Below are 26,641 nucleotides of genomic sequence, written 5' to 3'. Positions count from 1 at the left end.
AGCAAATTAAATGCCTGTTAAAACAGCAAATGAGGCCCTTGAAAATTGGAATGTGCATTGTTTTCATTTCTTTTTATTCACACCACCAAAGAAAATAAATTTACAGATCATAAATCCTTCATAGTTCTTTTTAATACTAGTTCTATTAAATTAAACCACTCATTGAAAAAAGTTCATAAGAGACAATATAGATCACATTCTTCATGTTTTTTAATAAAACAAACATGTTTTGATGTCATATTATTGACTGCTGAAAACAAGCACTGTTCTCTTCCTCCACTCTAAATGATCATGAAAACCAGAACATCATAGCACTCTTTTCTTTGAGTTCAAATGAGCCTCAAGCTCTCGTTTGAAGAAGAGCTCCCCCAGCTGGCCATGCGAGGCCTCGCTCATGGCTTTGGTCTGCATGCACATCTTGTACTTGTCTGGAGGAAGCTCATCTCCACACTTCTTCTCATGCCACAAGTGGAAAAGGCCACGAGATGGACAGCGAATTACCATCAATTTGCTGTGAAGGTACTTCCTATACAAGTGCACGTCCTCCAACCCCCAACCTTTGATACTACGATCAAAACCACCTGCCAGGAAATATCCAGACATGTAGAGTGAGATAGAAATATGTAATTGCAATTAACTCTTCACATTATCAAATTAGGGCAAATTACTGATGAGAAGCTAATTAATTACCTATATTGATGAAATCAGACCGGTACTGGCATGTCATACCGAACCCAAAGTCTCTCCAGAATCCAGTTTCCTTTCTTATCACCTAAAAAAGAGTTAACTGAACATCAGCCTCTTATGCTACAGTTAATCCCGTTGTTTTTTATTTTTATTTTTAACCCACCAGCTGCTGTTGAACAGAGGGAAGCTGTGTCTGGTTACTGTAGATAATGGATGGGTTGTACTGACTGAAGAGTACAGGATAGTAGACTTTCTTACCTGCAGATAAAAACAGTTAAAACAAGGCGTTTTTCATTTTCATCTTCACAGGTCTGTTGCCCTCTCACTCTCTTTTAAAGTCCCATCAGTCACTTCTCGGCCATCGTTAAGCTTTTTTCAACTCAGTCTCATCGACAAGGTGAAGGCCTGTCTCCCTCGCAAGGTCTTACAGACACTAATCCATGCTTTTATAACATCTCGGCTTGATTATTGTAATTCTCTGTATGTTGGTTCAGACCAGTCGTCTGTCCAGCGACTCCAGCTGGTCCAGAATGATGTTGCTAGCCTTTTAACAGGAAAAAATAAGAGAGACCACATCACACCACTGGCTTCCCATTTGTTTTTGGATTGATTTTAAAATGTTATTTTTGGATTTTAAAGCTCATTGGTCTAATAGCAGGCTGCTTTTAGATTTGCCAAAATCCAGAGGCGATTGGGCCTTTTGTGTAGCTGCCTCTAAACTTTGGAATGATTTACCCATGAAAATTAAATCTGCTATTACCATTGAACATTTTAAATTGCTTTTAAAGACCAACCTCTTCTCCTTGACCCTCACCTCAGGATAGGAATAGTCCACCCGGACACTACTATTTCATTTTTTCCATTTTACTATTCTATTATGTCTCTATTTTATTGTTTTACATCCATTTTTCATTGATTCTATTTTTTTTTATTATACATTTTATGCTGTGCATTTAAATCTGTAAAGCCTTTGTTGTTTTTTTAATGTGCTCTCGAAAAAGGTTGACTTGACTTTATCCTGTTGCAAAGACTGGTTGTTAGTATGAACAAAAGTAACCATCAGGTCTGAAATTAATATATACTTTGTGTGGTTGTTGATAACGGGCCTGAACAGGCTGCTTGTGCGCAGTTGTAGTGATGACGCTGCAATGTTTCGGCCTGTCCACCTACAATCAACATAAGGACATGTCTCACAGATCACATTTAAGTCCTTTCTGAGCTCTTATCTGGTCTATGTGGTCATGTACCAGTTTGATTTGATATATCCACACTTGATGATGCAGTCACTGACTCCACCCCTGTCTGAGCCATTGGTTATGCCATTTTAAACTAGAAATATGAACATTCACTTTATTCGGGCTAGCTCTTTGTCACTCACCGGGCTCTGCGTTGAGACGACAGGAGGTTAAGAAGTCAGCTGTGAAGTGGATGTCAACATCACAAAAGAAAAGCAGGACGTTCTGGCTGCGCCTCCAAGCTCTGGCGCCTACTTCTAAGCCTCGACCACGAGAAAACTCCTCGTTCAGTTGAATCAGTGTGAAGCCCCTGAAGTGAGTCTCTCTGAGGGAGAGAAGAAATACATGACATAGGATGATCTCTACAGTGCAGTTCGACAGGTGATCTGGTGTTTCAGTAGTAAACACAAACATCAAATAGACAATAAGTCTCATCAGAGTGTTGCAGCATCACATAGTTAAGAATAGCTCCTACAGTGTTTTGTATCCAACAAGTTCTGCGTTCATGCAGATTTTTTTATTTTAGTGGGGGAAGTGGTTATGGGCCCAGAAAGTAATGTTTTTTTTAAGAGATTAAATTAAACTGGTACAACAGTTGTAACTTCATGTTATGTCATTATAATCTGTAAATGAACTTCATTACCTGGTGGTTTGGTCCAGCACAACTTTCACCTGGTCTATCTGATCCCGCCCAAAGTAGACGATGGTGAGATGAACCCTGGCGTCCTGTTGGATGCACACTTCTCTGAACCAAAAACATGGGACAAGGTGAGAGGTTAGGCCCATTTCATCCTTTTTTTTTTCTACTGTTCTGTTTATCCTCCACTTGAGAGTGCACAGAGAACTGGAGCCAATCCCAGGTGGCATGAGGTGAGAGGCAGGGTCACCCTAGACAGGTCACCAGTTCAGTGACTGTGTGACAGTGTTAATTCACTTTCACTTGATACCTGAAATTACTGATGAACTGCTTGAACGTGTCCAGCCTCTTGGAAAGTGGCACGATGATGTTGATGAGCATTTTGCGCGTGTCCACACTCTCGCTCTTCACCCTCATCACGGGGCCGAAAGGCCTGAAGAGCACAAGCTGCGTGAAGTCCTGTGGGCTGTCGCCTTTAAACATCAGATCATAAATGGTCCCTCTGTCCCTCTCTGTACGAGTTAAACCTGTGGCAGAGAGTTATCCTTTGTAAAACGCCATTTGGCAAATGTTTGTCCATATTGCATCAAAGGAAATTCATTGCAGCTAAGCATTTTTATTTGTTTAGCTCCTATTTTATTTTACAAACTATATGCATAATATAGTTAACATTTGCATAATATACATTATGTCAAATAGAAAATCTCAATAGCAGCAAAACAATAGCAGCCTGGACTAGAGAAAGCTCAAACCTTAGCCTTAACAATTGTTTTTTATTCTGAATCTGGATCTAGATCACTAGTAAAACATAATTATTTCTTCCTGAGGCCACAACCATTCCCAGAAAATGTCATCAAAATACTGTTTGAATTATGCTGCTCAGAGACAGACAAACAACAAACAAAAACAGGTGAAAACATACTCTCCTTCAGGGGATGTAATAATGATGCTCAATGAAAACAACTGTCCAGTTAAACCATCATTTCAGGGAAGCAATTTATGTAGAAAGACAAAACCACACACGATTGTGTAGACTCTCTACTTGTCTCCATAAAAACTTCCAGTTGTTTCCCAGTCATCCAAGTTTAAACTAAACATGATTTGAACGTTGGTGTTTTCTCACCCTCTATGAAGTCTGATGGGGAGAACGTTTGCTTCCGCCTGGTGTTGTCTGTGTGTTGCTGAGGTCCATTCAGAACATGCAGTGCTGTTTCCACTGTACCGATCAGCTCGTCCCTATGGTCTTTCCTCACAGGCCTCTCCTCAGGATGACGGGTCAGACCCATCTCCAGCTGGTACAACCTGAAAGATGTAAAAAAATAATAACAACAAAACTCACTCAGACGAGGCATTAGTGAAGACTGTGTCAAAAATATGTTATCTATGCCATTTACGATGTTGCTCAACTTTCCTAGCTTTGGCTATTTGTGTATGAAACACTACCCAGACCCTTTTATCTCTTCAGATATTTTCAGGTTTCTGAAACAGATCCATTACTCCAAATGTAAGTTATGTTGGGAGAATCTGCTGGAAATACAGCCAGCGCAAAAGGAGATAATCACACTGCTGATACATTTTCCTCAATTACAACAGAATGGGAGGACAAACTGGGGATGAAGATTGGTGGACTGAGGCATTGGAGAGGCTAAAAACATCTTGTCTGACAGATCCAATTTAAAGCAGTTCAAAGTAAAAGCAGGTTAGCGTAAATATTCCCAAACCATGACTCATAACTGGATGGGTGGGCTTGTTTGTGTATTTGTTTCAGTCAGGAACACTTCTGCCGTCCTCATCAGACCATTTATTGAAACTAAAGGAAATATTGTTAGACTTGGAGATGATGGCACCACCCTTCAGATGCTCACTGCAATGGCCAAGCAGGGAAGAATGCTGGAAGCCCACAAACAAGTGCAAGTCTAAGCATGACATTTAATAACATTTTGAGCATGACATCTTGTTTGCTCACGCCTCCTCCTCTGACGACACTCTGACCAGTCAGTGGCCGACAGTCCGCAGTCCGCATGGTATCGGCTCAGCTCACTTGAAACCTCGCCAGAGCAGGTGCTAGAAAAGGTACCAAGTGCTATCGCTAATGGAAAAGCTGTGCCAAGGCGAGTCGTGCCGGGACCATTTAGTGGAAAAGCAGCATTAGACTCTTATCCACAAAAGTTTGGAGGCTGGGATGGCGGCAGCAAAACTTTGTTAAAGGCAGCATTAGTGTAGCAAGAAATTAACGAGGCTGGAATGTTATTCAAATGGACTGCTTTGGTGAGAAACTGCCGGCAACTAGAGCGTGACCAATACATTGGAGATGGAGCGCATGAATACCATGTCCTGCATGAACTAACACAGGACTTCATTTTTGTGGTTGCTTGGATTTTTTTGGGAAATTGGAAAATGGAAAACATATTTGTCCTATTTGTGTTAGTCTTACCATATCTTCCCCTCTAATTGTGTTTTTTTTTTAAGACAAAACTGCTTACTTCCAATGTCAAAAATCTGTCGCACTCACCTGTGCAGAGTTAAAGTGTCAAAAGGAATCACTGCATATTCACTGGTCAGCTTCACACCTGAGTTTACTTCTGCCTGGTTCAGCTGGGAGCGGAAGAATTCCTTGAAGACATGATTTATTTATTATGATTTATTTATTACATTTATTACTTCACCCAACTTTCTTCAGCCATGTTTGATTTCTCAACCATCAACAGGGACTGTGCAGGTTTGTTTTTTGTTTCCATACCTTCAAGTCGGACTGGGTCGGGGTTTTGTGCAGACTCTCCAGACCCTGAGGCAGAATCCCTTTGGTTTTTGCTTTAGCCAGGGACTCCTGGAGCTGCTGGGTCCTCTCTTCTAAAGCCTCTTTCAGCTGGACTATCTGCTTTGTCAAGCTGTTGATGTAATGTCTGTGAGAGTCCTCCCTCTCCTGCAACAAAGCCATGTATCCCTCCTTGCTGGTGGCCTCTCCAGACCAAAGCAAAGTCTGCTTGCTGCTCTGAGACACAGGTTTACAGGCCAGGAGGTAGAAGAGAGACAGACAGCAGCAGAGGCCCACCACAATGAGGCAGACACGGGCCGCCAGGGCCAGCAGCCAGCGTGTAAACATGGTGGATTATTTTCTAAACAAATTTTTACACGCTTGAGATTTCTGTGCTTCTGTCATGTGGAGATGCACCCACAAAAAGGATCAGCAACCCATAGAAGTCCATTTGTTTTCTCATGTTGCTTGCATCCGTCCCCTCCACAGGTCGCATCTTCACAGGGCATCTGGACATTTATTCATTTCTTTATTCACTTTACATTCAGAACCAGTCCTCACCAGTCAGTGTGTTGAAAGTCCCTACAATGACAGAAATGTATATATTTTAAAGCAGTGTTTGCCAACTTTAAAATATAATCCTGGACCTGATCTATAATCCTGTCCTGTTTTGAGTTTTGACCCTTGGTATATTTCCAGTGTTTGATTTATGTAGCCTTTTAGTTATTGCTTGGACATTATCCTGTTTTGGTCTTGTTTGTGAATTCTTGTTTCCATTTATCTTACTTCAACTTCAAGCGTTATTAGCATCACCAGAGCAGTAAAAGCAAAGGTTGGAGGAAAGTCTGTGGAAAAACATCGAGTGACCATTCAGATTTCTCTGTGACACTTTTGGGCAGTGGGTCCCAAACTTAAAAGACCTTGGGGCCACTGAGTGTCCAACTTTTTGATAGTTCACATAATTTCAAAATAAAAGTGTTGGAACGATAAATAGTTCACAATATAAATGTATTTAGGATAGAAAAACCATAAAGAAAAAACTCATCATAAATTGAATAGGGGACTGCATGTGGCCCACGGGCCGCGAGTTTGAGATCTCTGCTTTGACCCTTCAGGTTGATCACCATTCTAGTCAGTACCAAGGATAATCTAATCCACTCTTTCCAAAGTGTAGTTTTGCAGTTTCGGGCCTCAGATTGTGTAATAAAATATCTCCTATTGACTAAATTCACTGAAACATATATTCTTCATCAAATATGGTGTCTCTTGTAAATGGTTTTGTTTTTTTCTGAATCACATTTTATTTTTAAACACACCATGGGGCTTCTCATGGAAGTTAGGTGTCACTATAGAATTTTGATAGAAGCACAAGGACGGATACATTGTCAATCTATGAAGCCGATGTGGAAATAATGGCTATAACAATTAATCTTTGTTAACATTTAATCACAAGCAGGGCTTTACAAAGAGACACAGAAAACCAGTAACAACCCAGAGAAACCAACCCACTTAGTCAAGGAGTTAACGTTGTCCTGATGTGCCTCGCTTTTTTATTTATTTATTTTTTGAGAGCAGCATATTTACCAGTCCATGGCTCTCGGCCGTGTCTCCTTGCTGTTGGACTGTTGGTCAGGTTTCACTTAGCTGCTGTAAAATGCACAGAAAGAGAAATAACCTGATGTTCTATTCACTGTGAGTGCCACGGCGTTGAAGGTGGGAAGTCACAGAAACAAGCATTTCTCTGTGTATCTCTCCACCCTGTCTGTATGCGCGTGTGTGTGTGTGTGTGTGTGTGTGTGTGTATGAGAGAGGGTGTGTGTGTGTGTGTGTGTGTGTGTTGCCATCATCAGTTTATTCACAGCACAGTTGGCTCTTTATTGCTCAGGTAGAGGCTGATCTCATGAAAGACTTGCTTATGTTTTCCAGGTCCACACAAGTGCTGTGTGTGTGTGCGTGTGTGTGTGTGTGTTCATGTGAGAGTGAGGGAAACGTGTCTTGGTTACATGGTAGGTTGCATGTATGCATCCACATGCACTCACACCATGCAGACCAATTTAATAGCAGTCCACCCATAGGACCGGTACTTTTAATAAAACACTCGCCCTTATTTTTGGACTCTGAGTGCCATAAAAATTCCTTTCACAGCATCAGCTGTAATATTTCAACTTTGGTTGTAATCACTCGTCTCTCGTGCCTCATATAAAGATCTTTCATCAATTTTAAAATGACTGCAAATCCTTCATATTGCCGTCATCTCTATGGAGCACTACAACAGGCAGCAAGGTGCTCATACAGTAGATCATCATCACAATCTGGATCGTGCAAGAATGGACATTTTGACACTCTTTAAAGCTTTAAATATAAACATAGCAATACTCACCAGTTGCTGTGAATCTCAGGGAAGTCACGATGAGTTGTCCATCATTGTCAGAAAACGGTGTCTCAATGTTTACAGGTGTCTTTTTCCAGTCTGGTAGAGCACTGTGTTTTTGTAAGTGTTTGGAAAGTGAGAAGCTGATTTGTCTAAATATGATGCAGCAGCTCTGCTGCTTGTCAAAACTGAGCAATGAAGTGAACCTTACAGCAGTGGACTAGACTGCTGAGGACCTCCTTTCCCCACTCAGTCTCCACCTTTCCCAGCACCTCTCCCTCCTCTCACTTCAACCATCAGACCCAGTCTTCTCCTTCCTTTCCCTGCGGTACCTCACACCATCTGCTGTCATGAATTCCCTCACAGGTCCTCTGAGGCTCCGTTCTACCCCTAACTCTAAATTAAAAGGCGACTGCAGTGAGGAATGTCCTTCAGACTTCAATGCTGTGTCACCTGCAATCAGTTGAGGGGAAATAGCTAGGTACCAGTCAGATCCCACCAATGGCACCGGGTCTTGCACACTTAATGAGGCAGCAGACAGATGCTCCTTGTTTCCATTCTGAATGATGAAGTTTAAGATGCAGTTCTTTTGTTGCGATTAAACACATCCAGTGTATTCAGTATGAACGCATCACACATGAATTCATGCTTTCCCTTTATTATGAAGTATTTCACATTTTTTTATGTTGAGTAAAATATTGAAAGAATACAACTATTAGGGCCAAGTTGTTGTTGTTTTTTTTTAATCTTTTGAGAACAAACTCGTACTATTATGAGAATAAAGTCGTAATCTTTTGAGAATAAAGTCGTAATCTTTTGAGAATAAAGTCGTAATCTTTTGAGAATAAAGTCGTAATATTACGAGAATAAAGTCGTAATCTTTTGAGAATAAAGTCATAATATTACGAGAATAAAGGCCTAATATTATGGAAATAAAGTTGTAATCTTTTGACAATAAAGATATAGAATTAAAATCATAATATTATGAGTCTAAAGTCATAATCTTTCAAGAGTAAAGTTGTTATATCTAAATCTTATACTTTATTAATCCCCTTAGGGAAATAATTTCTCTGCATTTGACCCATCCTAAAATTAGGAGCAGTGTGCAGCCACACTCAGTAGCACCCGGGGAGCAATGGGGGTTGGGTACCTTGCTCAGGGGTACCCCAGCCCTTTTGACCTGGTGGGGACTTGAACAGGCGACCCTCTAGTTACAAGCCAAGTTCCCTTTCCACTTGGCCATGGGCTACCCACTGAGAATAAAGTCGTAATATTATGTGAATGAAATTGTAATATTATGGAAATAAAGTCGAAATATGAGAATAAATTCATAGTCTTTCGTCAATAAAGTCGCAATATTATGAGAATAAAGTCGTAATGGTCGACCGCACTGGTCACTGGTTACATCTGAAATTCTAAAATTACAACTTTATTCTCGTAATATTATGACTTTAAAAGAATGACTGGCAATCATTTATTTAAGTATTAAAACATTACATTGCTTTGACATAAACTGACATATTCTTAAGACGTTGTTTGTAATTATATAGAAAGGTAAAGAAGAATAAATAAACAAGAATAAATCCATTTAAATGGTTACCAGAGTAGTTGCAGCAGAATTTATTTTCTGCCTCAGTCCATTTTAATTTAGTAGAAAAAAGAGTCACTTGATAATAATTACTTATTATCATATAAAACAGTTAAATATTTGCCTTGAGACTTAATTTTGCACATCATGAGCCAAATAAAGTGGAGACTGGAAAATACCTACTTTCTATATTTTATTCACATTTGTTCACCTGTGGGTGGCGCCACATACATGAGTAGAAATTTAAGAAACAAAGTGATGCTGCACAAAACAGACAACCGTATTTATTATTGTTCCAAGTTATTTACATCTGTTAGATTACAAAAATGTGGAATGTGGTCACGATCAGAGTGAGCATTTTCAAAAAACAGGATTTTTTTTTGTTGGCACACGAATGTGAATTTAACAAATTGCTGTGTGTGTGTGTGTGTGTGTGTGTGTGTGTGTGTATGTCCTTTAATTACAGTGCAAGTGTCAAGTGGACAGTGTGCGCTGTGTATTTTGTGCTCAATTTCGGCAGTGTCTTGCTTTCTGAATCACTGTAAATAGCAAAAACTACAAACAAGGCATGTAAACCGGAGTCACCATAAAAAAAATGCCTCAAAAATTGTGAGATTTAGATGATTCCCAGAGGGGATGAATTCACAGCAGTGCACTGAGGGTCCGTACATCTGCTTCTCCTTAGCTTTTCAACATCTCTTTTGCTTTTTTATGAAATATTCACCACACCCGAAAAAAACAATTGTGTGCCTTCAAGCTGCAGTCAAAAATATTTCAGGTGGACGGAAACAAAGGAACTTTTTTTAGTGGACTCAAAGTAGTGCAATTAAAAAAAATAAATAAAAGAAAACTACTAAAGAAAACCAACATGCAATGAGTCAGTTCCCTCCATTTATATGAACACAATAAAACATGACGGAACCATAAAACACTGCATTGAAGAACGAAACAAAAACCCAATAAAGCAAATGAAGCATGTACAGTGTGGAGAAAATAGATGGTATTACTGCAGAGGTGGACACCCACGTGGATTTTACGCTCAGTATCCGCTGCATTGTGACAGAAAAATGGATTCATTTGCTACAGCTTGAGCTGGTTCTTCACGGGAATATGAATAATTTAGGTATGGTTAGGTGTAAATCCACCTTTTTCCACCATTATTTAGTGTTTGGTTTTTTGAAGAAAAGCACATTTAATTTAATTAGAAGCAGTTTAACTGTCTCTAGCCTCACAGTATTATTTATTCTCCCCTGGCCCCTTGATTAAATCATTGTTATTTTTTTTTTTTATAAAGAATTAGGTGTTTTTATTTTAGTATGACTTCCGTCCACACACGACTGAACTTTATTTCAATGAATACAGACAATACTGGCATCGTATTATATCATTATATCAGTCTCACATCACGCGTTCATCCTTTAACACTGATTTGTCCACATCGCTGTGAAAACATGGAACTGTGTCTCCTCCAGTTCACTGGTACCATTAACCTCGATCCAGGCCGCAGGAGAAGATGTGAAGGATTGGGACGAGAGAGGGGGACGTTGGAAGGAAAGTGATGGAGTGATGTGTGGGTGGCTGGAGATAATCTCTCAGACGCCACAAGGTGCCGTGCTGCCATCTCGGAGATGGTTGCTATGCAACAGCATCCTTCAGTCTTCCCATGGATGGTAACTAGGTTACCCAGAATATCACCATGTTGGTGTTTCGCTGTGTTGTTTTTTTTTAAACCGCAAAACAATTTCCCCCTCCCCTTTGGTCGCTCATGAATTCCTTAAGCTGGTTGGGCTTGGAACTCCTTTGTCCCGCCCTGGCCAGCGTGTGTGGAGATTGTTACACCAGTTCATCCAGCAGTGTCCCTATGCTGTGGTGCTGCTCGGGAGGACCGGCTATGGGTTTGTTACACATTGGACAGACGCAGCGAACCTCCAACCACTTTACCAGACACCTGTGCAGAAGAACATGGACAGGGGGACGTTAAAAACAGAAGCCAAACTGAGACCCAAAGCAATTTGGGACTTAGAAGCCTCAAGGCAATTAATTTAAAGCTGCAGTACGTGACTTTGGTGGTGTTTTATTTATTGTCATTCATGCTATTATTCTGCATCTGTTTACTCTATGAGAACCATATTTATATTAGGGATGGATCAAAATATTGATTTGGTGTTGTCCTTCCTTGTGCAATACCGGAATCGATACGCCAGGACAAATATCGATATTTTAATGTAAAAAAATTAATGCTCTCTAAAGTAAACACTTGCCTCCAGTTTCACTCACTGGGCATCACTACTTCATGTCTCCTTGAGGGGGTCGCTGCTCAAATAATTGAGGGAAACTTGGGGCAGAAGTTACCTGGCCAAAGAAGAGGGAGTTTATAGTGGGATAATGGTGGAGAAAACTACGGTGCCCCATCCGCATTCTATACATACACTTACTTTGTTCTCTGTGCTGTGAATAAATGGAGAAATTCTGCATTTCTAACTTTTCACAGATGTTTTGTTTTCTTCAGAAATCGTGATGTGTTGCTACGTGTCATTATCCTAGAATCACTGTATCGTGATATTATTGGTATCATGGTCCATGTATCTCATATCATATCGTGAGGTACACTGTGATTTTTCACCCCTAATGTATATGCTGTGTCCTTTATCTGAAAATAAGTTTTGTCAAGTAATAACATCAGACCTGACTGAGGAAGAAGAAAGTCTTTATCCCCTCAAACTACTGAATGACCAAGTTGTTTTGAGCAGGAGAAATAACTTTTGAAAGGTTTTGTGGGCACTGCTTGTGTTTTCAGTCAGACCTATTTGTCTTATTGAACTAGCACACATTTACTAGCATACAGGTGTAATATTTCAGTTTTGCACTCACAATTTGTTAGTTTAAATTCCTAAACTGTTTATGTTGATGAATAATTAACACACTTTGTTGTGAAGCGAAACCTCTCAAATATGACGTGGATCCCAGCTGTAATAGCCACATGCATGTGTTGAAAGATATGCAAGTTTAGAGATAGAGTGAAGTGGACTGATTTTTAATCTGCACTGAATTTTCGTATCACCATATGAAAATAATAATATGCTGTAAATGGGAATTATTGATCTGAGTGTTGATCAGAGCCATGATTTAAGGATTTTCAGATATCAAAGCAGGCTCTTAAGTTTGTGAATGGCCAAACTAAGGGAAAGATCTGGCCCTTTAATCAGACACAATTGAATATGTCCCTCCCTGACTCCTCCCTCATGTCTCCTCTACATTTGTCCCAAATTGTTCTGAACTTTTTACCCCACCAGAATAAAACATTACGACACTTTCATACATAAATCCATTTCCTCTACAACACTGAGCATGACTCTCACTGATTAGTAATGAAAGAATGAATGGATGAATAACTGTCCAACTTTACATCGTCGAAACATCCGATTTTTATCTTCTTCTCTTTTTTTTTAATTTCCATTGAGCCATTTATATTTGAAGACCAGGCAGGTGCAAACGTGGAAAGAGGAGCTCTCACCTCCTGTGGAAAGCATGTTGGCATGGCAACACTCCCAGCTCATCTTTCACTTTGAAGTCCTCCAAACACACGGCACATGTCTGCTGCATGAATGAGAGAGAGAGAATGCATTCACTTGACAGGTCATTATTGTTTGTACTCTAATTAAAGACAGGTGTAGTGTTTAATACAGAAATCATGTTCTTACCCCATGAAGATTCAACTTTTTTGGATCTCCTTTTAAAACTACCTGCAACAGAAATAACATGTGTGTGTGTGTGTGTGAGAGAGAGAAAGTGTTTTGTTTAATTTGGACCAGGAATTGTGCCAAGTATTAATCCACGACTCACCTCTCTGTATCCAAACCGCTCACTCTGGGCTTGATGTCGTAGTTTGCTATGGATGAATAAGAGAAAAACACTCATAAATATATTTCATGAACATGCTCAAATCTGTCACTAAAGTAAAAGCAGAGGGAGTACTTTTTGTGTATACACCGGCAGTGCAGATGTGGACAAGGACAAGTCTATGTATTTTTTGAGCAGTAACGTCACTTCAGAAACTTTTCGTGGACACATTTTTGTCCCCTCTTCACCCACATGAAATGAATCTGGGAGCCTCTTTTTTATATTTAAAAAAGCGTTTGTTGCATTAAGAACTACAAAAGGAAAACTGTTGACATTTCATTGATGTTTATAGCCAACCTTTTGTTAAGTGGAGAAAACAACTACTTCAAAATAAAACAGAATTATGTAGACCTAGTGCCTCCGCTTGTGGGAATTAAAAGTAACCCACTTAAAAATAAATAAAGCAATATTTGGACTGAAGATGGACAAGTTTTGTTGAGTTTGGGTTGGTTTTCAGTATCACACTTGACGTAGAGACTGGATGTGATGCACAAAATATTAAAAAACTTTTATTTATAACCTTGATCTCTAAATAAGAGGTGTTCACTTTGAAAGGAGAAAATGAAAATAAAATCAAAAAAAATCCTTGTAGATTTTATTCAAAGTTACAAGGAGCCACTGCAGAAGGCCCTGAAGAGCCACATGCGGCTCTGACCCCTTGCATAGGCTATGGGGGCCAGGCAACCACAAAGGAAGAAAAAATTTAGGACTCCAAAATGCGTCATACTCCATATTCCAACCTGTTTGCAGCCGTCTTGCTTTACTAACTTTACAAACAACAACAAATCACTTCCTGTGTGCAGCGAAGTAATGTCACCAGGCAACACGAGATCTATTCACTGCTATACTGAGAAAAACAGAGAGATTCGTGTGGAGCTCACAGACTTAATCGGTATTGTGTGAACTCGTTGGATGATATTATATTTCAAAGTTCTCCTCTTTACTCTCTTTGTATATGTGATCTTTTGTCTGTAATCTGCTGAACTTGTTTCTGCACATGTGACACCTACTGCACGTCTGTCTGTCCTGGGAGAGAAAGAGAGAGAGTGCGAGAGAGAGAGAGAGAGAGAGAGAGAGATCCCTCCTCTGTGGCTCTTCCTGGGGTTTGTCCCATTTTCCGCTGTACAAGGGTTTTTCCTCACAGACTGTAAAGCCCTTCGAGGCCAATTGTGTTTCGTGATGTTGGGCTATATAAATATGTACAATTGACTTGACTATAGACCTAAATCTAAGTACTGAACTTATATTCCCTCACTTTCCACTTCTTCTTTTTTTGTTAACAGAGATGATAAACTGTGTTTAACAGTATTGTGAAACCAAAGTGTTGTAATTGCAGGTTTTCTAGCAGATGCAGTTACCACAAGTCTGTGTACCAATACTTGTTATTCTGCGAGCGCACACGCACACACACACACATTGTTCACACACCTAATCATGAAAGTGCATGTGCATGCTCAGACGCACACTCATGCTCACATGCACACACACACTCATGCTCACATGCACAGGCACAGGCAGATAATGAGTAGGTTGCCTCTTTGAATCTGTGCACCACCCCAAAAAGCAACAATGGAGAGGAGATCTTTATCACTTGACGAGCCGTTTCTTGTTCAGGCAGTTATTTTTGGCCTCCTGTTTTGATGTAAGTAAACATAGACCGAAATATCTGTCACTCTTTGTGAATTGAGCCCGAATTTAGATGCGGTGAAAGTGTCTGAGAAGAAAATCTGCGATCTGATGTCTGAATGGAAAAAAAGCCCCCAAACATATATATGGATGTAAATAAATCAGCGGGTCACTGCTTAAAGTATGAGACGGGCATTTGAATGTGGTACTTTTTTGTCACTCGGTTTATTGTTTACGCTGATTGCTGCTAACAATCTTCCTTGTGGAACAATGTGAGGATACACGTTTAACATGTGCTGAGGTTTCCCATGCTTGAAGAATGATGTGAGGTGGGTGAAAGGGGGGATGGGAGCATGACGGGGAATTCAGTGTTTTAGTTGGTCTATTGTGCCCAGTCTGCCAGAAATGAAAATCCCCATATAGAACCACTGTTTTTGTGTGAATCCCACAGGTGCTCAGTAAACCATACAATAATAAATCAGGAAAACAGACAGCTAGAAACACCACTTTCCGGTAACTACCTCAACCACACTAATGCTTTTCTACTTGTACATGTATTCTACACTGTAAAAAAGTCACGGTATAACAAACTATTATATAGGGCGAAGGTAGCTCAGTGGTAGAGCGAGTCGTCTCCAAGGTTCCAAGGTTGTGGGTTTGATTCCCGGCTATGCTAGTCTACATGCTGATCAGAATCACCTTTATTGTCATTATACTGTATACAACGAGATTAAAGGACAGTTCTAGTAGTGCAAGTGAAGAGATAACAGTAGAAGAAGAAGAACAAAACAGTGCACCAACACCTTCGACAAAATTAGAAGGATATGTAAAAAAAAAGTATTCAAGTATTTACAGTGGGAGCAAGTAAGGGAAATATGCAGTATATGATACAGTACATTGTACATTGTACAGCAGAGTGGATGTATGTGGGGTGTGTATATTACACGGGTACGAAGTGTAAGAATATTGCACAGTTTGGAAGAGTTACTTAGTGTTAAGCACTCTTATTGCACTTGGATAAAAGGTGTTTGCAAACCTAGAGGTACGGGCTTGGATGGACCTGTACCTGATGTGTCCTTGGGCAAGACATTTACCCTCATGTATGAAAGATCAGTGATAGAAAATGTACTGCACATAGATGGGTGTGAATGGTAACACTGTAGTGTAAAGCAGCTTTGAATAGTCACCAAAACTAGAAAAGCACTTTATAAATACAGATATTTACAATATCTGATTCCCCACATCCCTCATGTGGAGGAAGATGGTAGAAGATGGATTGATGGAACAATGTGATCAAGTATATATCTATACAATATGATCAAGTTCCCACTTCATACCTCTGCTCTCGTCCCTGTATCATCTGGTCACTTGTGACTGCTGTTACAGCAGGTTCATTTAAGATGTGATATCTTTGTCACCCTTGTACATCCAATGTTCCAGGATTAGATAATAATTCCCGCATAAAATGACAGGCGGAACCTTTACAGAAACACCTTTACATCCATCCATCCGTCTTCTACCGCTTCATCCTCCACACAAGGGTCGCAGGGGGGCCAATTTCAGCAGACATAGGGCTAAAGGCGGGGTTCACCCTGGACAGTTCGCCATGTCCATCACAGGGACACATATTATAGAGACAAACAACCATCCCCTCTCATACTCACACCTACGGTCAATTTAAAGTGTCCAATTTGCCCAGAAACCCTTTCCCCCCATAATATAATATAAAAACCGCAATCTCCAAACACACAGGTTTTTCTTTAGACAGTCTGACTGAGAGGGATAATAGGAAACCTGCTCCCAGCAGAGAATGGCATGTATCACTCAGTATGCATACGATGAATCACCTGCTCTATAAATTAATTCAGAATCTCACTCCCACCCGGCAAACCTTCAGAATGTTAATGTGGCCGAAAGGAAGTGACTCACTGTTTATGATTCACAGGCTTTAGTGCTTTAAATGAAAGCAAGGGGGATCCAAGATTTTCTGATGGAGCTTATGGTCAATTAAATTGGCGAGCTCAGGACAAACAGAACACGTGTAATAAGATAAACAAATCTGACTTCAATACAGCTGGGGAAATGAAAAATAAATACAGTGGTGTGTTCTGTTTTTTTATTAGAGCCTGAGCACTCACGCAGAGGTGCTGGAAATTATTCTCTCACTAAATGATGGCATTTTTGAGGCACTAAATGTTAATGAAAATGGACGAAAATTGGCACACCAATCAGAACTGGTGGAAAAACTTGATAAAATCAGGGAAATGTGTGAAAGTGGTGCAAAATGTCTCAGTAACGCCCCCAAATAAGTTGCACTGAATTTCACATAACTTGGTGGAAACATGTTACAAACCAAGACGACCAAAAAAGTCTGTTGGGAAAATGACGTCAACTCAACAGGAAGTCAGCCATTTTTAATTTGGTGTCCATATTGGCGATTTCTTTCTTAAATGAATGAACTTGTCTGAGCATGTTAACTGTACCAACATAAAATATGAGTCAATTTATACGAGACACATCAAATATGGACATTCATCAAAAGGTCTTGTCGATGCAGATTTTTAATATAGCCGCGGTTTTTCCAGGAAACAGGAAGTGGTCTGTAAGGATCTGCCCGAAACCTCACACATGAGACAACAGACCTGGCCAGAAAACATTTGCACATGAAAACTTGTATCTTATAATCAATCTCACGGGGTCACATATTTATTGTGCACAAAACAAGGTATTGAGTTAAATTCATAGCTGCCACACTTTCAACGTAGGATACGTATGGTTGCCAGGTATCTGATGAGTTTTGCATAAAATGGAGGTTGAGAATCTTTCCGTCTAGAAAGAATAAGCCTTCTGGCCAACAATGCAATCACGTTTATATTGCACTTACTAAGAGAAACATCTACTAGGGCTACCCCAAATAATGAAATGACTGATTTTCCATACATTAGATTCTATACAGCTTTGGACATGTCCACCTGGCTTGACTTCTGTTCTTTTGGCACTAATTACAGCGTAATACACAAACCCTTGTGTCAGATGGCGTTATAGATGTTCAACTTTCCAATTTTTTTTATTCTTGCAATCTGTATTTCACTCACTAAAATTCAGTTATAAATGAGCGTGCAGGCCATACATGTCTCTGGGCAACACATAATTATTTTAAATTGTTTGACAGTTTGATGACAGGCAATTTTAAAAGTAATTCAGATCTTACAAAAGAAAATAGCTGTCGGGTTATTTGCAGGGAGAGCTGCGGTCACAAAATACAAGTCTCACTGCAGGTGATGATGTTTTCCAATGAGATTTTATACGGCATTAATGTTCTCTGGGATGATTTTCTGATCTCCCACTGTTTGCCGTTCAGGCCCTATTTGTTTCTCTCTGTGGTTTTCCTCACTGCTGTCCTCTCACATTGTGACAGACAGACTGTTTCCTGTTGCCTCATATCCTGTCCTTTAGACACAATCGTCCCCTAAGCTCATCAGGGAGTCCACACTCAGCAGCAAGGAGAGGTCACACTGTTCTTTCTGTTTTCTTTTTTTTCTTTTTAATCTCCTTCCCTCCCTTACTGTGTTTCCCTAATGTGGAGGGTCATAGTTACAGCAACATCAGTTTGTCAGTCCTCCACTCGGGTCCAAAATATCTCAAAAACCTTTGCATGATGAATTTGTCATGAAATTTACAGCCTCCCCACTAGATTGTATTGTATTTATTATGGTTAAAATGTCACTTTGTCTCTTATACTTGGGTTTACATGCAAACACGTCCACCAGCTTACTTTTTAGCAAATGTTTAAAGCTGTAGTGCGTAACTTTTAAATATAAACAAATGTCCGATTCAAACCATAGTCAAATTAGTTAACACAATGCTGATTAAGCTCCACACCACGACCTTTGTTTCTCAGTTTATGTCTTATCAACAGCAACTGAAAACAGTATGTGTAATTTATTATGGCCTGAAATTAAGAACAGTTAAACTTTAAAATGATTGAGCTGTTCCTCTTCCACAGAGTCTGTCACGTTTGTACAGTGGATTTTATGATGGATGCCATAAATCCACTGGATCACTTATTCCTAGAGACAGGGTCACAGACAGGTTGCAGGAGATATATTTTTTGGTTGCTTAATAAATTTGTCGAAGACTGATTAAAATAACCCTAGGCTCAACAATCACAACCAAATGCCTAGCCCTAAATTTTAACACAACCCTAACCCTAAGACCTGGTCTTAACCCTGAAAAAGTCCTTTACAGTTGTGAGGACCAGTCAATATGTCCTCACAAACAAACACACAAACCGACATCCACACAAATACACGGACACACACTGTGCAATCACACTCGTTAAACCCACAGTCATGACATCATCAGTGTGTTTTTGAATAAAGGGTGAGGGAAGCCCAAATACAATCAGGAGACACATTTAAACGTCAGGTGTGAACAGTCATACTTGGGACTGTTAACACGGTTTAAGATCAAAAGTGTGGGAAGCTGAGTGGCCTTGGAGGAGGTTTGTGCTCTCTGAGTGATTTCACTAGTTTGTTATTTGTCAATAAACAGTTACCTAACACTTACATGAGGAGGCAGATATATAATAGATGCAGTCCTAAATAATTTTAGAAAATAGTGCACATGGACAAATCAGTCTATCTGCTTTAGTTATTAAGTTACTACATGATACTGTGTTATAAAGGATTTAATAAATGCACATATGGCAGGCATGTCCAAAGTCTGGCCCGTAGGCCAATCACGGCCCTCGGTCAGATTTTGTACGGCCTGCAGCTTCGGTTTTATAATGTGTTATTTATGGACAGGGACGGGCTGGGACAGAAAATGGGCCCCAGCCACGTGTCGTCCCCATTAGCTCCAGATGTGAAAGTAAGTCATTTGTCCACTCCTGTGTGGCTTAGACTTGGTTACACTGGCATTTGAAAATGATAAAAGAACTATAAAATTATTATAAAACACTGCATTTGCAGTTAACTTTTACTGGTAAAAAAAAAAAAAAAGGTCTTTATCAAAACTTTCAAATCTGGCCCCTCTTTAAAAAAGTTTGGACACCCCTGATGTGTGGTGTGTATTATTTCCGTTTTGAACAAATCTGAACATAGCAGTCACGTACAGTTACAAACCAAAACAACTACACCAATATTCTTTAGAGTCAAGTCAAATTAATTTCTGGAGCAAATTTAAAAAACAACCTAGGTCGATCAAAGTGATTTACAGATTTAACGCTTAGTGCTCACACGGCATGGATCTGTGTCAGATCTGTACACAACTCCTAATATGGACATCCTGAGGGTGCTTGTTTATAGGTCACATATTCAGGCTTTACAAATGTGCCTTTTTTTTTGTTCGTCTTCTTGTGTGTGTTGCTGAGTCAATGTTAGGACTTATTTTGTACAGGATTTTTTAGTAGTGATACAAAGGAGCAATAATTGAGCAAAAGTCACAAAATAGACAGGTTTGGTTTTCTTTTTGTTCATAAAAACGTGCCAAGGAGAAGAAATGAGTCTTTAAAAGAGATTTGGAGCGGGTAATCTGGGTTTGGTCACACACGCAAACTGTAGAGCAGTTACGATGACTTGACCTCAGTCTGACCTGTTCTGTCTGCATAGCGCACTCGATGAGACGGATGAACCTTGCATGTGGTTTGTAGATAAGCAAGAACAACAATAATTGCACCTCGCCGTCTTGTTCCACTGGGAACTTTCTCCTGCGTTTGAGTTGTCTTTTCCCTTTTCCTGTTTTGAATCACACGTTTCTGTTTTTGGAGGGTTTTCTTGCCTCTCACCTGATGAAGTAACAGCAGAAGATGAGACTCAGGATGAAGACAAAGATGCCCGTCCCAAAGATGACCATGTAGATGTTCAGAGGAAGGTCCTGGAAAGTGATGGGCGGCATGGTGCACGATTTGTTGGCATAAACCAGTCCCAGACCACATAAGCACCCTAAAAAAACAAGAGACAAAAAGACAAACTTTAAAAGACATATTTACAGAATAAAATACAACTGCATACACTCATTCGTTGTACTCGAGGGTTTCCAAGTATCGTGGCTTTAAAGATACGCACAGTCACACAAGGATGAGATTGAGAGGTAAAGAAAGACAGACTCTGCACTCTCCTGTGATGGAAATGAGCCCTTTTCAATGATGTTCATATAAAACGCTGTTAATGCAGTATCCAAGCAACATGGCTGTATCTTTCAACGTGGCAGATCCACACATGTCTTTGTCTGATAAAAGGTCAGTGAATTTTAAATGCCCTCAAGTGGACACACAAGAAAGCAGCACGTGTTTCCTTCAGCCTCCTTCGTTTTCCTATACTGAGAAAATGCAGTTAATCAGTTTTAAGACCTCCTGACCTGGATCATTTTTGCAATGTCTTGTCTTTTGTTCAACGCTTCTTTTTACTTGTTTTTCCAGTAAATGCATTATCACTGACACTGGGCAGTTTGCAGCATTTGCGCCGTTTAAAATATGTTGGGTTTATTGTGTTTGTTCCTCATCATGAAAAACCATAAAATTCTATCTAGAAATATTGTAGCCAAATAACTCAGCAAAAGAATGAAGTGAGGAATAAAACAAATTCAGTTTGTGTCCTCTCTAACAAGACATACGGGAGGTGATTGTGTTTTGTGTGTGTGTGTGTGTTTGAGGAGTTACTATCTGTGAGTGAGAGATCAAGGTCACGCTAACCCAGAGAGTGATCATGAATAACGTAGAACTCACGGTCGCCTGCTGTTACAAACCTCTCATGAGGCTGAGGACCACAGAGGAAACCTGGAGAGTCTAGGTTTTCATTTTAATTTGAACACCACCGTTATACACAGTGATTCACTCAGAGACAAGCCAGCTACTTTATTGTTTCAACATGAAAAAGGCACGCCAGACTCTTCATGTCTTCCAAGCCACATAGATGCAACCGATCTTCCTGCAGAAGCAGAAAACAGTATTGCACTGCACAGTAACATACACACGCTGTCCACTTTATTAGGAACGCCTATTTAACTGCTCCATTTATACATTGATCTTGGCAGCAATTAAATGCATTAAGGCACATACACGTGCACAAGACAGCCTGCTGAAGCCCAAACCAAGCATCAGAATGGGACAGAAATGGGACTTTGATTTGATTGATTTTCCTACACAGCCACCTCTTGTGTTTACAGAGAGAAGTCCAACAAAAAGAGAGAAAATATCAAGTCTGTGGCAGTAATCTGGGTGAAAAGGACTTGTTGACAGTTGTTAAAGGAGAATGACCAGACTGGTTCAAAATCATAAAAACGCTAACTCAAATGACCGCTCATCACAACAACAAGATATGCAAAAGACGACCACAACACATGAAATCTTGAAGCAGCAGCAAAGCACACCAGGTGCCACTGTCCCTGTGTACCTAATAAAGTGACTGGGGAAAGTACTGTAAATTGATTAAATATGGACAAACTTATAACTTGATACAATTGCTGTCTGCTCCTGGTCTCTCTCTTCTATGTCTACCTCACCTTTCCGTCCCCCTCCTCTCCTCTGTCCCCCGTTTTTCCTTTCACGCCAACCGGTCGAGGCCGATGGCCGCACATCTTTGAGTCTGGTTCGGTCAGGGATTTCTTCTGGTTAAAACAGAGTTTTTTCTCTCCACTGATGCCTAATGCTTTGCTCATTGTTTGAAGAGTTGTGTTTCTTTGCTCTCTATAATGTTGTCCATGTACAGTGAGGTGAAGTGGAGAGACAGGCAGATGGAAATGCGTGGGAGGATGTATGGATTAATGGATGCACAACAAGAAGCAGTAAAATCTGATAAATAGAAGTGCGTGTCATGTGACTAAGGCAGGAATATGATCTGGCATTGTTTCAGAGTCGGTGGGTCACATAACATGGGAGCTGTGGAAAACATATTGGTATTTTATAATTTTAATATAAATATTAAACAAAAATTTAATTAAAGAACAGATATGTGTGTCTTATGTGTGTGTTATGTGAGAACAATTTGATTTCTCAGTTTGGAGTCCATGGGTCACATGAGATGACATGGGTGTTGAGGTGGATGGATGGATGGATGATAGAGACCTTTACTGATTCCATTTTCATGGTGATGAGTATTGGTTTGTTAGGGCAGGTTTCTTTTTTTTTGCAAAGTAACACATCGATTTTTGTTCTTGACATTCTTTTCTGGCGCTCAGTGGAAATTGCAGCATGGGAGGATCAATACTTCCCGCTTCTCTTAGTTCCATTCGCTGCGAATAAACAGTGATGTTCTATTAATCAAGGCTCTTCATTTATGGCTATACGTGTTCCAGTTCCACCGTTAAATAACTTCGCTTCAGCAAGACGGGGACTGTTATCAGAGACAGAGGCGGCAGCAGCAGCAGTTTGCCGGACCTCCATCAACACCACGATCATGATAACATAACACAAACTGACAGGTCGAGCTGTAGCAATGATTGCCCCTCGCACACAATGTTATTATTCTTGGGCAAATCTCCCTAAATAAGACACGGACAGTGTCTACAGTCAAAACACTAACACATGCAGCATGTGCAGTTAAATGTAAACACCTTTTGCATGAAATGATATCCTTTATTCTCCCTGAATATCACTGCCTCAGTGGGAGCAATTGCAGTTAGACAAAAAGAGATGTTACAATGAAAACAAATAGCCTTATTTGTGTTTGTTCTTGTATTCATATCACTGCACTGCCAATGGCATTCATCACCTGAGAGGCTGCTGCAGTCACTGTCCAAATCAAGGCGATTGGTATTCGAGTCTTCATCAGTATCATCATATTGTTTCATGACTGTAAGCACGGTAGCTATTCTCTCTCCTCCACCTTTGTATGCACGGACAGCAGACAGCTATATGTCGTACTCTGCTTTGGGTGGAGCTCCTCACACTGACCTATATATTGGCACGCTCAGGAGGCGCCCCGTTGCCATGGCACCACGGGTTGCAGATGCAGAAAAAAGGGGACGAAAGCCAGCAAAGTTCTTATTGTGAGGACTCCGAGAAAGAGGATCGCTCATACCGAATCTCGACAGTGACAGAAAAATCCCCCCTCTGTGATTTGAGCAGTAAAATACCTCGAATATGGCAGCTTCCCCACAACATCTCCTCTGAGACGCCTGGTGGGGCTTTTTTGGCCCATATACACGCCACGCTCACACAAAGCTGCCTCCTCGTCTTTCGCTGCTGACGCTTCCACTAAGGACAGAACTTCCCATTAAATATTCAGCAGTTCACATGAGGGGAGGAAACACTCGAGGCTGCCAGCATGGCATGGCCGCTGCTGGTTTTCAGGCAGAAGGAATCTTCATGAACCCCCCCCAAAAAGAATCACATACATGATGATGGTCATGCATGTGAATGACACAGAGAGCAGACACTGTGGCTGCCTGATACTGCTTCATCTTTAGCACAGAATTACACAGTGTTCTCTCTCCCTCTGTGTGTATTCTATTTCCCCCAGTGAATAGCAGGGGAGTTGAGCAGCACAAAGGGAGTAATTGTTCTTGTCCTAACACCACAAACAGTCCACCGAGGAGGCTGCTGTGGCTGTTGCACTCAAACACAGGAGAGGGGAAAAACACCACAAATCCATCACCATCATCACCATCATCATCATGAGGACTCACACCATCACAATGAACCACTGACGCACCACCGGGTTCATCGCGATGAAAGGAGTCCCTTTGTTTTACCGCGACAGATGCACCACCAGACTCCGGGAGCACTTTTGAAGATAACCGTGCGAGGCCAAGAAAGAAGAGCGACAGTGAGAGACTTAAGAAGAGAGAGGGGGTCAGTCGATGTAAATAAGATTAACAGAGTGTCAAATGTCACAGCGAGCACAATGACTGGACTTGTGTGGCTCTTCACTGGAACATGGACATAAAGGGTTCAATTAATTAAGCAGTTAAGTCTCTTATTGCACAAATAAACACACACACACACTTGGATTATCCATATAGTAGCACTGCAACAATCAATCAGTTGGTTACTATTTTGATCGTCTATGAAATACTTTAACAAGTTTTTTGTGCAATAAACTAATGTGAATGTGGACAAAAACAAACATTGTTATCAAGAGGAAGCATGTCAACATTTTACACCATCTTCTACAGTTTATGGATGAAATAACCACTCAGTTTGTTGAGGACCACTAGTTGCAGCCCTGATCGGTATGTAACATACATGTAAATTATTATTATTTATTTAATTTACTGATGTATTTATTTATTTAAGGAAAGGGAGAATGCATATAATTATATAGCCTGAGTCTAATTTCCGCCTGTGATGCCTGTAGCAGTGTAATAATAAAATATCGATATCTTCAATTCATGATATTTTGTTTCCATTAAATTAATTCATTAATTCAATTCAATTATAAGCACAAGAGAGCTATATTTAAAACATACACATATAATAATACTACTACTAATACAGATATTTTCTCCCAGATTGTTGTCATAAATGAATCAAATCCTCATATATCTTTATGGTGGACATAAAAACCATTCATCTACACAGTCTCTTCCCCTCTCCTCTCCCTCTCTGTAACAACAGGCTGCATGCTTCAGCACAGAGCCCTGAGTCTAACACACACATAACACAATAAATTCAATAATAAACACAATGGCTGCTCACCGTTACACCACTGAAACGGGTGCATCAATGCACCAGAGGAAGTCTTCACCGCCGGGATCCGATCCGTGTTTACCAACAACAACAACAACAAACAGCAGCAGCAGCAGGAGTGTGTGCAGACGGACCAGCGTAATAAAGTAGAGCCAGTGTGTCAGCAGCGGACAATGGCGTCAGGAAATATTAACATATATATCTATAATATGTGCGGTCGAAAAAGACGAGTATTTTTTCTTAAAGAGGCGAAATGTTCATGCCAGCAGCAGAATGAAAGGCTGTTGGTGTGGATTTCCTCCCCACGCTGCTTCTCCTCCTCGTCCTAGCAGCTCTGACTCTGTTATTATTAATAGACTGCATGGAACTCTGACCCAGCAGCAGCATCTGTGTGTGAGGGAGGAAGGGAGAGGGGTGGGGGTGCGGGGACTGGAGACAGACGTTAGTGACTGCCAATCCCGTGTGTGTGTGTGTGTGTGTGTGTGAGATGTGACAGACTGCGTGTTTTTTTCTCAAAGCTATAATCCTCATCAGTGGTGAGTACAGACATTTTAGGGACAGGGGCTCAAGTGTGTGTGTGTGGGGAAGGACACTGATGGAATCAGATTGGTGTCAATATTTTCAAGCAACACTTTACAGGAAGCAAACAACACTTTTGAATTGAATTGAGCAAACGAAAATGAACCACAAAATCAAAACCAGCTGCCACTCCGGAACTCAGTGGCCAATCAGCAGGCAGCTTCCTAAGGCCCGCCCATGGTCAGAATCGCAAAAAACCACAGCACAAAGAACAAATCGGGGAGGGAGCGCAAATGCAAAAGAGTCAGAGCTAACAAAAATCTGATCATTGAAAACGAAAAGTGTATTTCTAAACAAATAAAATACAATATTTTTTAATTGAATTTGAATTTGCAATTTGTGTATTTTGATTTTCTGGTTCATTTTTGTTTGCTTAATTTCTAAAGTGTTCTTAAAAGTGTGTTGTTTGAAAATTGCACTTTCATATTTCCATATATTTTACACTTGCTTTCATTTAATTCCACCTTGATTCCTTTGCTTCCAAGCATGCTGTGCTAGTGAAGTGCTACAGCCTATATAGGGTGTCAATTCTGGCCCACTCCACCCACAGTCACATAAAAAAAGCCACATGCACTCAACGCAGCATGGGTTGCCAGACCACCAGCGCAATTACCTACAAAAACAGTACGCACA

General features: G+C 40.4%; 3 protein-coding genes across 4 annotated transcripts in view; 1 reads left to right on the top strand and 2 right to left on the bottom strand.

The window, feature by feature from the left end:
- Nucleotides 1–26,641, top strand: part of commd10 (COMM domain containing 10) — a 721,199-nt gene that overhangs the window by 515,706 nt on the left and 178,852 nt on the right. The window lies entirely within an intron of this gene.
- Nucleotides 189–6,948, bottom strand: LOC122769482 (chondroitin sulfate N-acetylgalactosaminyltransferase 1-like). Its single transcript, XM_044026035.1, has 10 exons — nucleotides 6,899–6,948; nucleotides 5,300–5,896; nucleotides 5,072–5,172; nucleotides 3,683–3,861; nucleotides 2,870–3,086; nucleotides 2,566–2,667; nucleotides 2,066–2,247; nucleotides 851–945; nucleotides 691–772; nucleotides 189–581 (listed from the first exon to the last, which is right to left on the bottom strand). The coding sequence occupies exons 2-10, from the start codon at nucleotides 5,660–5,662 to the stop codon at nucleotides 307–309; spliced, it is 1,596 nt and encodes a 531-aa protein (XP_043881970.1). The 5' UTR covers nucleotides 5,663–5,896; nucleotides 6,899–6,948; the 3' UTR covers nucleotides 189–306.
- rnf122 (ring finger protein 122) lies at nucleotides 9,454–25,826 on the bottom strand. 2 transcript variants are annotated; one of them, XM_044026061.1, is made up of 6 exons: nucleotides 25,439–25,826; nucleotides 20,588–20,744; nucleotides 13,117–13,162; nucleotides 12,975–13,016; nucleotides 12,788–12,867; nucleotides 9,454–11,221 (listed from the first exon to the last, which is right to left on the bottom strand). In XM_044026061.1, exons 1-6 carry the CDS (start codon nucleotides 25,461–25,463, stop codon nucleotides 11,107–11,109), a joined length of 465 nt encoding a protein of 154 aa, XP_043881996.1. In that variant the 5' UTR covers nucleotides 25,464–25,826; the 3' UTR covers nucleotides 9,454–11,106. The 2 variants fall into 2 exon arrangements, with proteins under 2 accessions (XP_043881996.1, XP_043881995.1); XM_044026060.1 differs by having other exon boundaries at nucleotides 12,788–12,870; nucleotides 25,439–25,825.

The sequence above is a fragment of the Solea senegalensis genome, linkage group LG5, assembly GCF_019176455.1.
Source record: "Solea senegalensis isolate Sse05_10M linkage group LG5, IFAPA_SoseM_1, whole genome shotgun sequence".
In the NCBI taxonomy this organism is placed as follows: Eukaryota; Metazoa; Chordata; class Actinopteri; order Pleuronectiformes; family Soleidae; genus Solea; species Solea senegalensis.
This window is presented reverse-complemented; position numbering and strand designations above follow the sequence as displayed.

Coding starts and splice junctions, on each gene's coding strand:
- LOC122769482 (XM_044026035.1), bottom strand. CDS start 5,662: ATGTTTACACGCTGGCTGCTGGCCCTGGCGGCCCGTGTCTGCCTCATT. Junction 5,173..5,299: donor CGACCCAGTCCGACTTGAAG/GTATGGAAACAA, acceptor CATGTCTTCAAG/GAATTCTTCCGCTCCCAGCT. Junction 582..690: donor GTCTGATTTCATCAATATAG/GTAATTAATTAG, acceptor ATTTCCTGGCAG/GTGGTTTTGATCGTAGTATC.
- rnf122 (XM_044026060.1), bottom strand. CDS start 25,463: ATGCACCCGTTTCAGTGGTGTAACG. Junction 13,163..20,587: donor TTCTGCTGTTACTTCATCAG/GTGAGAGGCAAG, acceptor ATTCATCCATAG/CAAACTACGACATCAAGCCC. Junction 11,222..12,787: donor CAACATGCTTTCCACAGGAG/GTGAGAGCTCCT, acceptor TCTTCTGCACAG/GTGTCTGGTAAAGTGGTTGG.